The sequence below is a fragment of the Actinia tenebrosa genome, unplaced genomic scaffold (genome assembly GCF_029948245.1).
Source record: "Actinia tenebrosa isolate PJP-AT-01 unplaced genomic scaffold, QUT_ActTen_1.0 PGA_scaffold10__47_contigs__length_13832649, whole genome shotgun sequence".
Taxonomy (NCBI): domain Eukaryota; kingdom Metazoa; phylum Cnidaria; class Anthozoa; order Actiniaria; family Actiniidae; genus Actinia; species Actinia tenebrosa.
Window position 1 is genome coordinate 4,322,932 of NW_028292570.1, and position 12,745 is coordinate 4,335,676.

At 35.7% G+C, this 12,745-nt stretch overlaps 1 protein-coding gene and 1 long non-coding RNA gene across 2 annotated transcripts; one reads left to right on the plus strand and one right to left on the minus strand.

The window, feature by feature from the left end:
* Positions 1–3,191: 3,191 nt before the first annotated feature.
* Positions 3,192–4,473, plus strand: LOC116301571 (uncharacterized). The gene is made up of 2 exons (XR_004197755.2): positions 3,192–3,425; positions 3,590–4,473. It is a non-coding gene; the product is annotated as an uncharacterized LOC116301571 (long non-coding RNA).
* Positions 4,474–4,794: 321 nt separating this feature from the next.
* Positions 4,795–7,590, minus strand: LOC116301569 (transcription activator GLI2.S-like). The gene has a single exon (XM_031710647.2). It carries the CDS (start codon positions 7,089–7,091, stop codon positions 5,802–5,804), a length of 1,290 nt encoding a protein of 429 aa, XP_031566507.1. The 5' UTR covers positions 7,092–7,590; the 3' UTR covers positions 4,795–5,801.
* Positions 7,591–12,745: the final 5,155 nt, after the last annotated feature.

Here is a 12,745-nt window from a genome sequence, read left to right on the forward strand (position 1 = left end):
AATTTTTTTATTCGCTTATTCGCTGTATAGAGTCTGAAATTTCTAAGAAACGTTGCTTGTCTTTAACTGAAAATATTTCCTTTCTTTGTCAACTTTAATTTCCATTAAATTTATGTTATCATTCAAAGGTTATACTAAATGTACTTCCTATACGGACAATTATTTTACCAATATCTTTAGGTTGATTCACGAACCGACTATTTGCAAGTAAAAAAAAAAAACTGAAATTGTTAAATCATTTAATCCATATCTAATTTATCGTGCTAATTTTTTCCATCGTTAGGATTAAATAACAAGTGAGAAACTTATGCCAATAAACAGCACAAAATATATTCTTTTTTCTACATGAAATGCTAGAAAATGCCATTCAGTTCCAAAGATTTTCATGTCAAAGTTTTGTACACAAATATTACGAAATATATTTTTGTGTGGTTGATAGGGATGTACACGTTTTCGTTTGATTATCAAGTGCAGAAGCATATTACTTATATACTTGTGTTTTCCTTTTTGGAAGAATGCTAATTCAAAGAGTTTAATAAGTATTTGCTTAGATATTTCGCAGGGATACTAAAAAAATTTGTGTAACTTTAATGTGTTTTCGTTTTATTGTCAAATGCAGAAGCTTGCACTGGCCTTTGATTTAACTTCTCGTGCGAGTAAAAGTACGAGTGGTGTTAATGTTAATGTTAGCATATGATAGAAATAAGCTAATTATAAAATTAGACTTACAAGGTGTTTACCATGTCGCTATATTTGTCATTGATACAAATGATTTAATAAGTTAATCAGTAAAAAAATAAAGTCAACAAAAAGATAAATAAAATGTTTAAAAAACCGTATATCATGTGTTGTATTATCTATAAACGATCAATTCTCTAGATTTGCTTGCAAAACAAGAATCCTCTACTCACTCTTGCCAATATTTTGTGTAGGAGCATTTCATTTTCAAAAATGCATTACAGCTTAAAATAAATATGGGTGCTTCTCGACAGAATGTAGTTCATTTTGGGTTACTTACTTTAGTTCATTGGGATAAAATATATGTAATATTTTCTCTTGCCAGCATTTTGTATCGGTCGGTACTGATTGTGAAGGCAAATTTGTCAATATTACGCATATAATTCTCGTCGAAAACGGAAATACAATTGTGGGTTTTATAAGTTACAAAGAACTGCTTTGAATGTGAACAATCTCGTTTCTTTCCCTTGCCAAAGAAGTTGCAGTCATCTGGCTAGTATTTGGTGTAACTGGGACTATCTACTAATAATAAATGTATTCCCAAACAAACTGCGTTGTCGTTACATGATTTCTCCCCAAAAAATGAAGCTTTATGATTCAAAAAGTTAACATTGGGTTTTGTAATCGGTATATACCGTGGGACGAAGTCTGTTCAAAGTTTCATGGCTCCTTTCTGGAAAATAACATATTTTTCAGCTTACCCCAAAAATTCGTCCCTTACATTTGTGGTCAAAAACTGAATCTTTATAATTCAATAAGTTAACATTGGGGTTTATAATCTGTTTATACCGTGGGATGAAATCTGTTGAAAGCTTCCATTCATGTCCCCTTCCCATGAAAATTAAATATCTTTCATCCTTTTGCCCTTGTGAAACAGGAATATTATGCTAGGCATTTCGACTAATGCCGGTTTTTTGTAACACTATATAGTGAAAATCCTAATCCCTATGTACCTTTGACCAAATCCACAGGCTTAAGCGTGGGTTCAGGAAATGGCTTTGTGCTCTTTGTAATTAACAGCCCTGAATAAAGACTTCTAGTCTTATAGACTCTTTCCTTTCCTGTGATCCGGAAGATCCAGTTTAATAAACTCAGTCTTGGGGTGTGTTTATTAAGATAATATTCCGGAAAGGCAATCCTGCAATTTGGTATAACGTTGTTTCCTGAGTCTTAATACGTTTATTTTTTTATTAGTTGTTAAATTAGGTAAAGAAGCGAAAAACGATTCTAGAGATTAAAGTAGGTCATCATTGTGGGATTGACACGATAGGCTAGTCGAACGCCTCCGTGTACTTTATTGTCCTTTTTCTCTACACCACCTACACTCATTATGAGCCAATGACACCTAGACTACAGTACGAATACACTACTTCTAAAATTCATCATAACAAGATTTTCCTTCGGAGAGATCCAATACTGACTTATTTTTCGAATGAAATGTCGTCTTTTTTTTTCTTTCTTTTTTTAGTTTTCTTTTTTCTTTTTTTGGGGGGGGGGGGGGGGGGAATAAACGTGAACTTGACGCTTCAGGCTTGCATGATTACATGAAAAATCACGATAAATACCAGCTGGGACAAGAATGATAAACGCAATTCAGGAAACATAAATAAAAATGTGAAAATCGAGTTAAAGGAAACTCAGAATATCAGACAAATTGCAGAAAAGCAATACAAAAAGACAAAGTCATACATCAATTAGGATTCTCTCTATTTTACAAGAAAAATAAAACCCTTTGGAAATGGTTGATGGTAATTGAAGTTCTGACCTTTAGAGCCGGTTAGGGCGAACTATTGGCAGTACTAGTGGGACGTCCCGCCAAATCAGCGCGCGACGTGTAGTGTTTTAATATGGGCGGTTGGTATAAAGTAGACCAACGTAGGTAACAATGGCAATAAGGATGTACACATACGAACAACAATAACAAGAAGACTAACATTAACAACTACTATAAGAGTTCATTATCTGACCTTATAATGCTGGGCAGTGTTTAGACAAAGAGGACAGGACGGTTCTTTATCTGCTTGAATATTGGCGTGCCACGCAACTCGGTACTTGTGCTGCGCTGATTTTGTCCATCATTGTGCTTTGAAGTTCAGAATCATGACACAAACTGACAAAAATAGAATATAATATATAAAAAAGAAAGAAAAGAAAAAAAGATAAAAGAAAAGAAAAGAAAAGGAAAAAATCCAAGGGATTAATCCATTAATAAATTTCTTAAATAGGAACTGAATTAGGATGTTTATTTTTAAAGTTGGCCTGTGTTTTTTTCCCTTCAAAATACGAATTTTATGGACGACGAAGATTTACAAAAAGAACTACAACATCTTCAACGCCTGCTCTCCAACGAAAAGTCCAAAAGTCTCATGGTTAGAGGTTTTCCAACTCCTCCAGAAATACAAATAAAAACATTTAAAAAAATCAATAGTAAGGATTTTTTTGATCTTCAGATTAAATTTGCGGTCTGTTGGTCAAATACTATGGAAATATTTCTTGGATTCAAAGGACGTTCAATAGAGTGTCACGATTCAACTCTCTAGTTAGTTTTCGAGATTATGAGGCACGCAAATGTACTTTTTTGCACGGATGGGTTTTTGAGTTTAACCTCTAGTTAAATCTACACTCGAATATCTTTGTCCCAGTTGTCAAACGAAATTTCACCAAGTTCAGCAATTGCGAGGGCGAAGGTATTCTCCAAAAGAAACCGTTTCTCGAACTGATTTCCACAAAAAATTCTCAAGCATATCGAAATAAGAAAATGTTTACGACATTGTCAGTTGCTGGATAGTAGTTAAGTTGAAAATTTTATTCAAAAGTATGGGTCGTCAATATTTTTGTTACACTGTTTCAGGTCGGAGTTTTGGCCTCGTTGAATGCCTGTGCTTCAAAAGCCGAAGACAAACTGCTCGCTTGGTTCTTCAGGCTTCGACCGGTCTTGGCACGACAATTTGCTCAGTCTCCACGCCTGGTCTGTCCTTAATACATTTGAAAGGATATATTGTTTTTTAGTACTTTACCAAGTGGATTGATTTTATTTGTTTAGAAATGCGAGTGTTTCAGTTGATTGTGAGGACCGCCCCGATCATGTTCAACGCCGCCATTTAGTTCTGAAAACCTGTTGAGCTCAGTTGAGCCGCATTTCTCTGGCAAAATAAATCTGATGCTTGCTGCTATTTTCATTTCCTGTATTCTTTAAACTTAAACTCGCTACAAGTTATTCCCAAATATTTATTTTCATAATGCCTGACAATTTTGAGTGAGCAACATGCAACTTATCCCTTCACGCCTTCAAAAGTAAACAGGATTTCAAAGTAACTGAACAAGATTTGAGTGCAGAAATCTTAGTTCACTGAAAAACTTGGATTATGTATGAGGTTGGATTTTGCGCAGAATTTACTTCAAAGCACCATTTAGTCCGTTAAAAGCAAATGATATATATCTAGCTTAATTGCCTATGTAACTAAAGTGTTTTTGTTGTAGGTGGTTGATACATATAATATAGTGGATGGAATCAAAATGTTTTCGATCGAACGAAAACTTGTGACGATCGATGCTGCGCGATAGACGCATTCCGATCTTTATTGCCAACATATAAGCCAAAGACTAGCTTGAAAATGATATTACAAATTAAGAAACTGCTCAGACTTGAGTGCTGTACAATATCATTTAGTATATTTGCCAAATCTCGTCGTATCAGGAAAGCTAGGTGTCAATAATCATGTGCAAAAACAGAAAGATTGTCCATTATTTTTAAGATTGCGTCTGCTAAGTGTATGGAGCTAAGCTTTGCCTAGCCTGACCAAAAAAGACAAAAAAATTATATGAATAAAGCCCATTTATTAAACATCAAATACCACACCCAAGCTACATTGGTCGAACTAACTCTACTAAATAATTAAGAAGCTTGGGTCTTAATTAGGAACTCGCACGGTAATAGTTTAGTCTCGTACTATCAGATGGAGAACGACAGACATGAATAGACAAGTGACGAAGATGACTTTTCTGTCAAAATATATCGACGACAAGCATGGATAGATGACAATAAATACACATCAGTAAAAGTTTTATATTAATAAATTTTATTTGAATTAGTGAAGAGCCAATGATTTGAACATATGAACGTCGAGTAGTTCCGCGTTATCTCAGTTTTTAATGACTTCAGATAAAACTATATTAATTCTTTTATCGCACTAGATTTATCTATCTAATTTAATATCAGTTTGCTACGTAAAGCAGACCATGAAATGAAACCGATTTTTATAAACACCAAGAAACGAAACGAATTTCAGTTAAACGCATTCAAATGCTTGGACAATTGACAATCAGATTTTTTTTAAACCCAGAGTCTAGGCAATGCCAATTGCGTCCACAAGAATGTGGACCACTTATCAAATTTTACTAATGTCCCCGAGATATTTCCGTCGAAGCTGTTAAAGAAATACTTGTACTTTCTAAAGAGACCCTCTCCGAGGAGACAGTTCTCTTCAGGGGTTCTCAATCAAATCAATTTTCTTTACGCATGGCATTCTAAAATACGATTTCAAACAAGTCAAGCAAAACAAAGTAAACTCTGTGTCATAAAATTAGTTACCATATAGGTGTATCAATATTTACAAATACTTTGCAAGGGAAATCTTATTATCTAGGTGTCAAATAAACACCTTAGATAATTTAGGAAATCCTTTAGGTTGAGGTAGTATCTTACTGACCATTTTGACTGCCGTGTGGCTGTTGTGATTAAGAATTCGATGATGTGTTGGTTACATGTCTCTAGCTGGTTGTAAGCAGTGTGAGTTCTTGGTATGGGAGCTTCAAAGTCAGTTCTCGGCAAGACTACTTTTAGAACTGTAGTAGTTTTTTTTTTGTAGAACTGCTTATCATCAATGTCAATAAACCCTAACGAGCTTTTTAGATGTACATAACAATACTCTCAAAAATGTAGAACGACATTCGTGAAGAACGAACGTCAAGTACTCTAGGCTTAAAGCGAGTGTTCCAAACTTTAACCTATTTCTACATTCCGCATCACAATTCTTGAATTAATGGTAATTTAAGTCTTTAATTCAGTTGCAAGAGAACCAGATAGGGCTTCTCTCTCTAGTTTCATTTGTTCCTGTAGAATTCTGAGTACTGTTGGAGGAGTTTGCTCCAAGTTGAATATTAGACGGAGGAGAGGAAGGATTTTGGGAGTCATGATTTGAGTTGTTCGTCCCTGTCTCTGTTAGGAGAGGAGGTGATGGTGATAAGCCGTGTAGTTTCATGTGCTTACGTAGTGACGAAGGATGAGTATAGCTTTTATTACACCCTTGATATTTGCAGTAATAAGGCTTGTCAGATGTATGGACGTGCGAATGCTTTTTACGATCGCTTGAGTTTGCGAAGCGCCGATCACATCCAGGGTGTTCACAAATAAACGGTTTCTCTCCCGTGTGAGTTCGTTTGTGTATTTTCAAGTTTTCCGAGCGAGCAAATAGTTTTCCACAACCGGGAAAGGGGCAAGGGAATGGCTTTTCTCCTGTGTGGACTCGTATGTGGTTGACAAGTTTGTACTTGGCCTTGAAAGGATGACCATTCCGCGTGCAATTTCGCCAGTGACAGACATGTAATGGCGAATCGTTCTGGCTAATATGTTCGTCGTTTATATGTCGGACAATGTCGTGCATGATGCTGAACTGCTTGCCACATATCTTGCCTTTGCCATAGTTTTGTGGGTCGATCCATTCACAGTTCATAATCTTAGGACTTACAAATGATGAATACATGTTCTGGTGATGAGTTAGTTGACGGTGATTGTCGTAGACGAATGAGGATTGTGAGTAAAGATCCACTCTAGGGAATCCAATTTCGTTGGTAGTGCGAAAAGGGCCATAAGGTCTTTGTTGTGATTCGAGATCTGGTGGCACTGCCATTTGAGGATACATCCAGCTTCGTCCATGAGTTTTCATCTCTGGTTTGGGCTGATGCAAGGCGATTGGATTGAAATTGGTTGGACATTGTGGATAGCGAGAACCACCGTTAGAGATTGAGTCGTACATGCTATGCCCAAGTGGAATCCCTGACGGCGAGACAAGAGGGTATTCGTGGTTTGAAGATGAGCAAGACGTTCGAATTGGACTCGCATGCGACTGGAATGAGTACGGTGGCCCTTCGCTGCCTAACATTGACTTCGAGTTGTAAATAGTTTCCGGGAGGCGATGAGGTAGATGAAGACCTCTCGCAAGCATGCTTTGATTTGCTTCGGGAAAAGGACTTAAGGTGAACGACGGTTCCTTACTAGGATCAATAGCTAGCGCTCGTTCGATACCCTGATGTGACATCGTTCCTCCCTGGCTGTACATGGATATATTGTCCATGCTTGATGTTCTTTAAATCTCTAGTTCTCGGGGTCGTTGCGAGCGTCAAGTGACTATCTTCGACGTTCAACTCGCTTTATAACCGCGCTTCTATTCACAGACCTGCCCGCTTACAACGATCAAACGAATCGCCGGGGTTTGTCGCTGAATGGGATGCATCTGGGCTGTTCTCTCGAATCTCAGCTTGATACCACTAAACTCTATCTATTGGTTATTCTGCTATATGTTTTGGCAACAGGCTGTCCATGCGATCACTCAATAACTCAGGCTAGCTAATATATCACACATATGGCTCATGGCATCGAAAGCCATTTATCCCTAGACACCCGCGCTATGATGCTTATCCACCTGAGCCACAGCAAACACGTTTGCTTATCCATGACCTTGAAAATAGGGATACTTTACTTTGGAAATAATACTAAGAAATGATCGGTACTTGGAGTCTTTGTTCTTTTGCTGTTTTTTTTAACGGGAAATGTCATGGTGATCGAAGCTCTTGGATACTAGCATGTGGTGCATTATCCACATTGACACCTGATCTCAGGGGGCACTACGGCCTTTATTTGTAGACGCTGCATGGATCTGTAGAATACCAATAGAAGAGCTCACTCAATTATCTACTTACCTACGTTCATATACCATTTTGGTTGCTCAAATTGTAGCCTAATCAAGAGAAGGTCGGTGTTTCTGGCCACTTTTACCCCCTAATTTTTTTTCAATCCTTAAAACCTCAAAATTTCTTGTCTTCTTTTCCAAAAGTTGTATTAAGGAGAGTAAACAATATCATACTGATTCTCAGGCTTAATTACTCTATTTGATCGTGCCTTTTCAGCTTCTCACTGGTACTCCAAGGCGTCTACTTGCCAGGCCTGTATGGAAATAGCAAATTTGCCCTTTGTAAAGCGTGATGACAGCAACTTAATGTTCGTATTATGTCGACTCCGCCTCTTTTGAAGAAACTAATTTTCATTGGGGTCACGGAACGATACACGCTCCTTTAAATAGGATGGATCTACGCTCTGATAAGTTATAAAACAATTGCCCCTAAAAAGCATAGGACATAGATCAACCATCAACCAAATTTTTATGTAGGTCGCACTTAGAATCTAATTTTTTATAGGTAAACATCAAAGTTGTCGCACGGCTTCGGAAGCGAATTTCTAGGACAATAAAAGCTAATTATCCTTAACTACTATCTCTCGCTCTTGAAATACTTCACAAAACAGACATATCATTTATATCGTATGAAGTGCCTATAATTCGTTCATAATCATTTTCTTAATGGACACTTAAAAACTGATAGGTTTACCTAGCTTTTACTTCAAGTCTTTTATAAACAGACTTAATAAAATAAGTGTTGTCACTATAGTAACATATTTGATTACTATTGTTCTATTAATATTATTATGACTATTTGATCAAGAAATGACTTCTTTCAACACGTAATACTAATAAACTTTACTCTGAGGTAAATACTGAATAAAATGAATGAATAAACAGATATACCTTGATAAATCCAGAGGTTGTTTCAGGGTTTGATTGATCGGCGACTGAACACTGAGAAACGCAAGCACAAGCACAGGGATCAACGTTTTTCATCCTCGGCTTGGACCGGATTTCTTTTAGAGTTTGATTTGAGTCTTATGCTGGCGCTTGTGCTTATACTTATGCTTGCGTTGCTAGTGAAAATCAGGCTTTAGCCATGTCCTGACTCTTATTAATCCAGAAGTTGTTTATTGATAAAATTTAGAAGTATTTGTTATACATTTATTGGGATATTTCTACCTACCGCTACAAAGCCTGCTGCTGAAAAAGCAAGAATATAGAATGAACTTCAAGACGTTTATAAAATCAACACTGACATAACATTTTATTACTGCACGACAAAAAGACTTATTTACTCGAAATATTCGATGTCATAAAAGAACTGTGGCGCGGGTAGTATACAGATACGTTATGTCAACAAGGGCAAATATTGTGTTTGATATAGTCGTCGCAATCGCCAACATTGTGACTTGATAATCATCATCATCAATTCCCACCATTACCACCTTCTTCAAGCTATAAACATTTCGTCAGGTATCCGGTTCAAAAGTCGAATGTTTAGGAACTTTATAGTCATTACTCCGCGGTCTTCTTTGACTTATTTTGATTTCGGCACAAAAGGCTTGAAAAAGGCATCGAGTTTTCAGGCGTTGATCACTTAGAACAGCCCCCCATGTCAGGAAACGCTAACTCATTTGCGAACTGTGACAATTATTATGATCTTCTCTCGTGTTTTATTCTATCTTTTTGTTCCTTCAGTTTGGAATATCTGGCCAAGGGGACAGTGTAGTAATTATATTTATCGAGATAGAGCTAGCTAGAAAAAAATATTCCACTTGCAGCCTGAATCCAACTAATACTAAGTCTTTTTCCACTTTCGTTTCGCTCGAGAAACGAGCGACAGAATTTTACCCCTGGGTTCCCGAGGATGTTCCATTTTGATCCGTTTGGAATTTGAAAGGAATGCTGTAATGTTATCGAGCTAGAGCTAGGTAAATCACACATAAATAGTAGATGCATGTAATTTTATTCCTCTTCCAGCGTGACTGATTCAAAGACTTTCTCAGTATGCTCCCAGTAAAAGAATACTGGTGATGTTTAGATGAACAGGTACCTCTCTTGAGGTCAAGGATTACTTCAAGTGCCGCTTCACATTTCTTGTTTCTCAAGAGATCGACTAAATTCTCGAGTGATTTCCAACTAGCCTGGCATTAAAATGATACGTGGGATGAAAAATATGATGGGCGGACGTTTACGTTTCCTTAAGTATACAAAAACTACAAGCCTTTACAAGCTAGCGCCTGAAGATAAAGGCGTGTGAATTCAGTTTGAATTTATCTTTTTTCTTTTCATTGAGCGGGTTTTCTTATGTCCTATTCTATTTCAATGACAAGTTCATTTTGTCGAAATTAAGTTGGAGGATGCTAAAGTGGACCGCAAACTTCAATTTTATAATTCAATCCCTTGACGCTGGTCAGGACTTTTCCTGTATACAATTAATTTATTTTCCGACGTTGAACTAAAGACCTTTTTCCATAGAAATATCGGCAAAACGTATTTCGTGAGTTCATTCAACGAAACCAAAGCAATTTTGTGCGGATTCAAAGTGCACAAAGCGATGAAAGAACACGAACTTCGAGTTGGTCGCTACAGCACTACCTCATATGAATAAAACGCTAAACAAGTTTTATATCAACCGATTGTCCATACAAAAGGGTGAATAAACGCGCCTTTTGAAGAACCAAGACTGCGAATACTATAGTTAAGATATTTATGAGATGGGCATAAAAATATTTAACCATTTTAATTTTGAATGGTCATTTTGTAAGTGCTGCTCATTTAAATACGTCACATAAAAGGAAATCAAATTTCAAAATAGCGTTTTCTTAAGCCGAAAGGAATCGGCCTTTTTATCGCCAATGAAAAGCACCGAAGGTGACAAAAAGAAAAGCACCTTGGGATAAGCTGTTAGTGAATTTCTTCTCCTCTGTTCTCTTCTGTTCTCTTCTGTTCTGTTCTGTTCTCTTCTGTTCTGTTCTGTTCTCTTCTGTTCTCTTCTGTTCTCTTCTGTTCTCTTCTGTTCTCTTCTGTTCTCTTCTGTTCTCTTCTGTTCTCTTCTGTTCTCTTCTGTTCTCTTCTGTTCTCTTCTGTTCTTCTGTTCTTCTGTTCTCTTCTGTTCTGTTCTGTTCTGTTCTGTTCTGTTCTGTTCTGTTCTGTTCTGTTCTCTTCTCTTCTCTTCTGTTCTGTTCTGTTCTGTTCTGTTCTGTTCTGTTCTGTTCTGTTCTGTTCTGTTCTGTTCTGTTCTGTTCTGTTCTGTTCTGTTCTGTTCTGTTCTGTTCTGTTCTGTTCTGTTCTCTTCTCTTCTCTTCTCTTCTCTTCTCTTCTCTTCTCTTAGCTTTAAAAGGTACAGCTGCTGAACAGCATCGTTGCGTGTCAGAAAACAATATTGTCAGATACAAGAGTCTGTAGTGCAGGGCACTTTAGTGGTGAAACTGTTTAAATGAAAAGGAAACATTGTCGTGTAGTAGCAGTGTGAATGGCACTCAAAAGAGAAGCTTTGAAAATGCATCTGTGCATATGGAAATGTGGAAATGTGCATGGATAACCATGGATGAAAGAAAAAATCGTGTTTTTACAGAGTTTCTGTTTGAATGACGCCAGTACTTCCTAAAGGCCGTTGAAATTTCGAAATCTCACAAATGAATATGCTTAAAAAATTCTCGACTAAAAAACTTTTTTTTTGTTAATGAATTTTGGCATACAACTTTTAAATTAATTATTCACTTCACATGGCTCACTTTCACTAACAAGGTTACAAAAGCTTTGTTTAATTAATTTATAACCCATATATTTTTCTTGCATACCCGCATTTCATAATATTATCGTAATAATATGCAATTTACCATTGTGTGTGTTAGGACCACCGGGGAATAAATAAATAAATAAATAAATAAATAAATAAATAAATAAATAAATAAATAAATAAATAAATAAATAAATAAATAAATAAATAAATAAATAAATAAATAAATAAATAAATAAATAAATAAATAAATAAATAAATAAATAAATAAATAAATAAATAAATAAATAAATAAATAAATAAATAAATAAATAAATAAATAAATAAATAAATAAATAAATAAATAAATAAAATAAATAATAATAATAATAATGATGGTAATAATAAATATTGGAAGACACGCCCGAGAGCATGGTCCCTTGAGAGACAGCCAATTCAAAGTCTGGAAAAAGTGCAAAGACGGATTTGACTTCATTAATAAGATGTTGCTGATCAAACAACTCAAACATAGTTTGAATGTACAATCAGATTCCATACGTGCCAAACTGATTATGTTATTATATGTCTATTTTATATCTATTGTTATTATTTCTATATATATATTACTTTTCTAGTTCGTTTTTGACTTGATAATAACGTTGTGCAACGTCGAAACGTCGTCACATTAACATGTTTTTATCGTTCAATTTTATCATAAAATGTTTAAATAAGAAGTCACTTATTAATAATAAATAATAACTTTCAAAACTTTTCAGGTTTTCCAAATTGATGAAGTTGAAGCTTTTAGTTTAAAAACATCATTGAGATTTTAATATTATTTTTTCCGAGTTAAAATGTTTTATTCATCTAGCTATCGATATTTACTTTTCCCAATTTTTTGTCTGATTATGCATTATTATATATCTATTTTATATCTATTGTTATTTATTCTATATATATTTTACTTTTCTAGTTCATTTTTGACTTGATAATGACGTTGTGCAACGTCGAAACGTCGTCACATTTAGTTACCTTCGCCGTGAAAAAAAGGGAAAAGAAACTACTTATCAAGCTCAAACGGATACCAAGAAATGTTGAAATTCGAAATTTCAATCTTAACACCCTAAGGCCCCGTCCACACTATGCCGGATAAATTTGAATCCGAATTTTTATTCATTCGGTCAGGCTTACCATCCACACTAGTCACGGCGAATCCAGAACAATTCTTCACCGAAAACGATTTTTTTCGAATACGGTCTCCAGAGTGGAACAATTTGAAAACGCCTGCTAGCCGTATTAGTGTGGACGGAAAGCTTTTTTTTCGGTT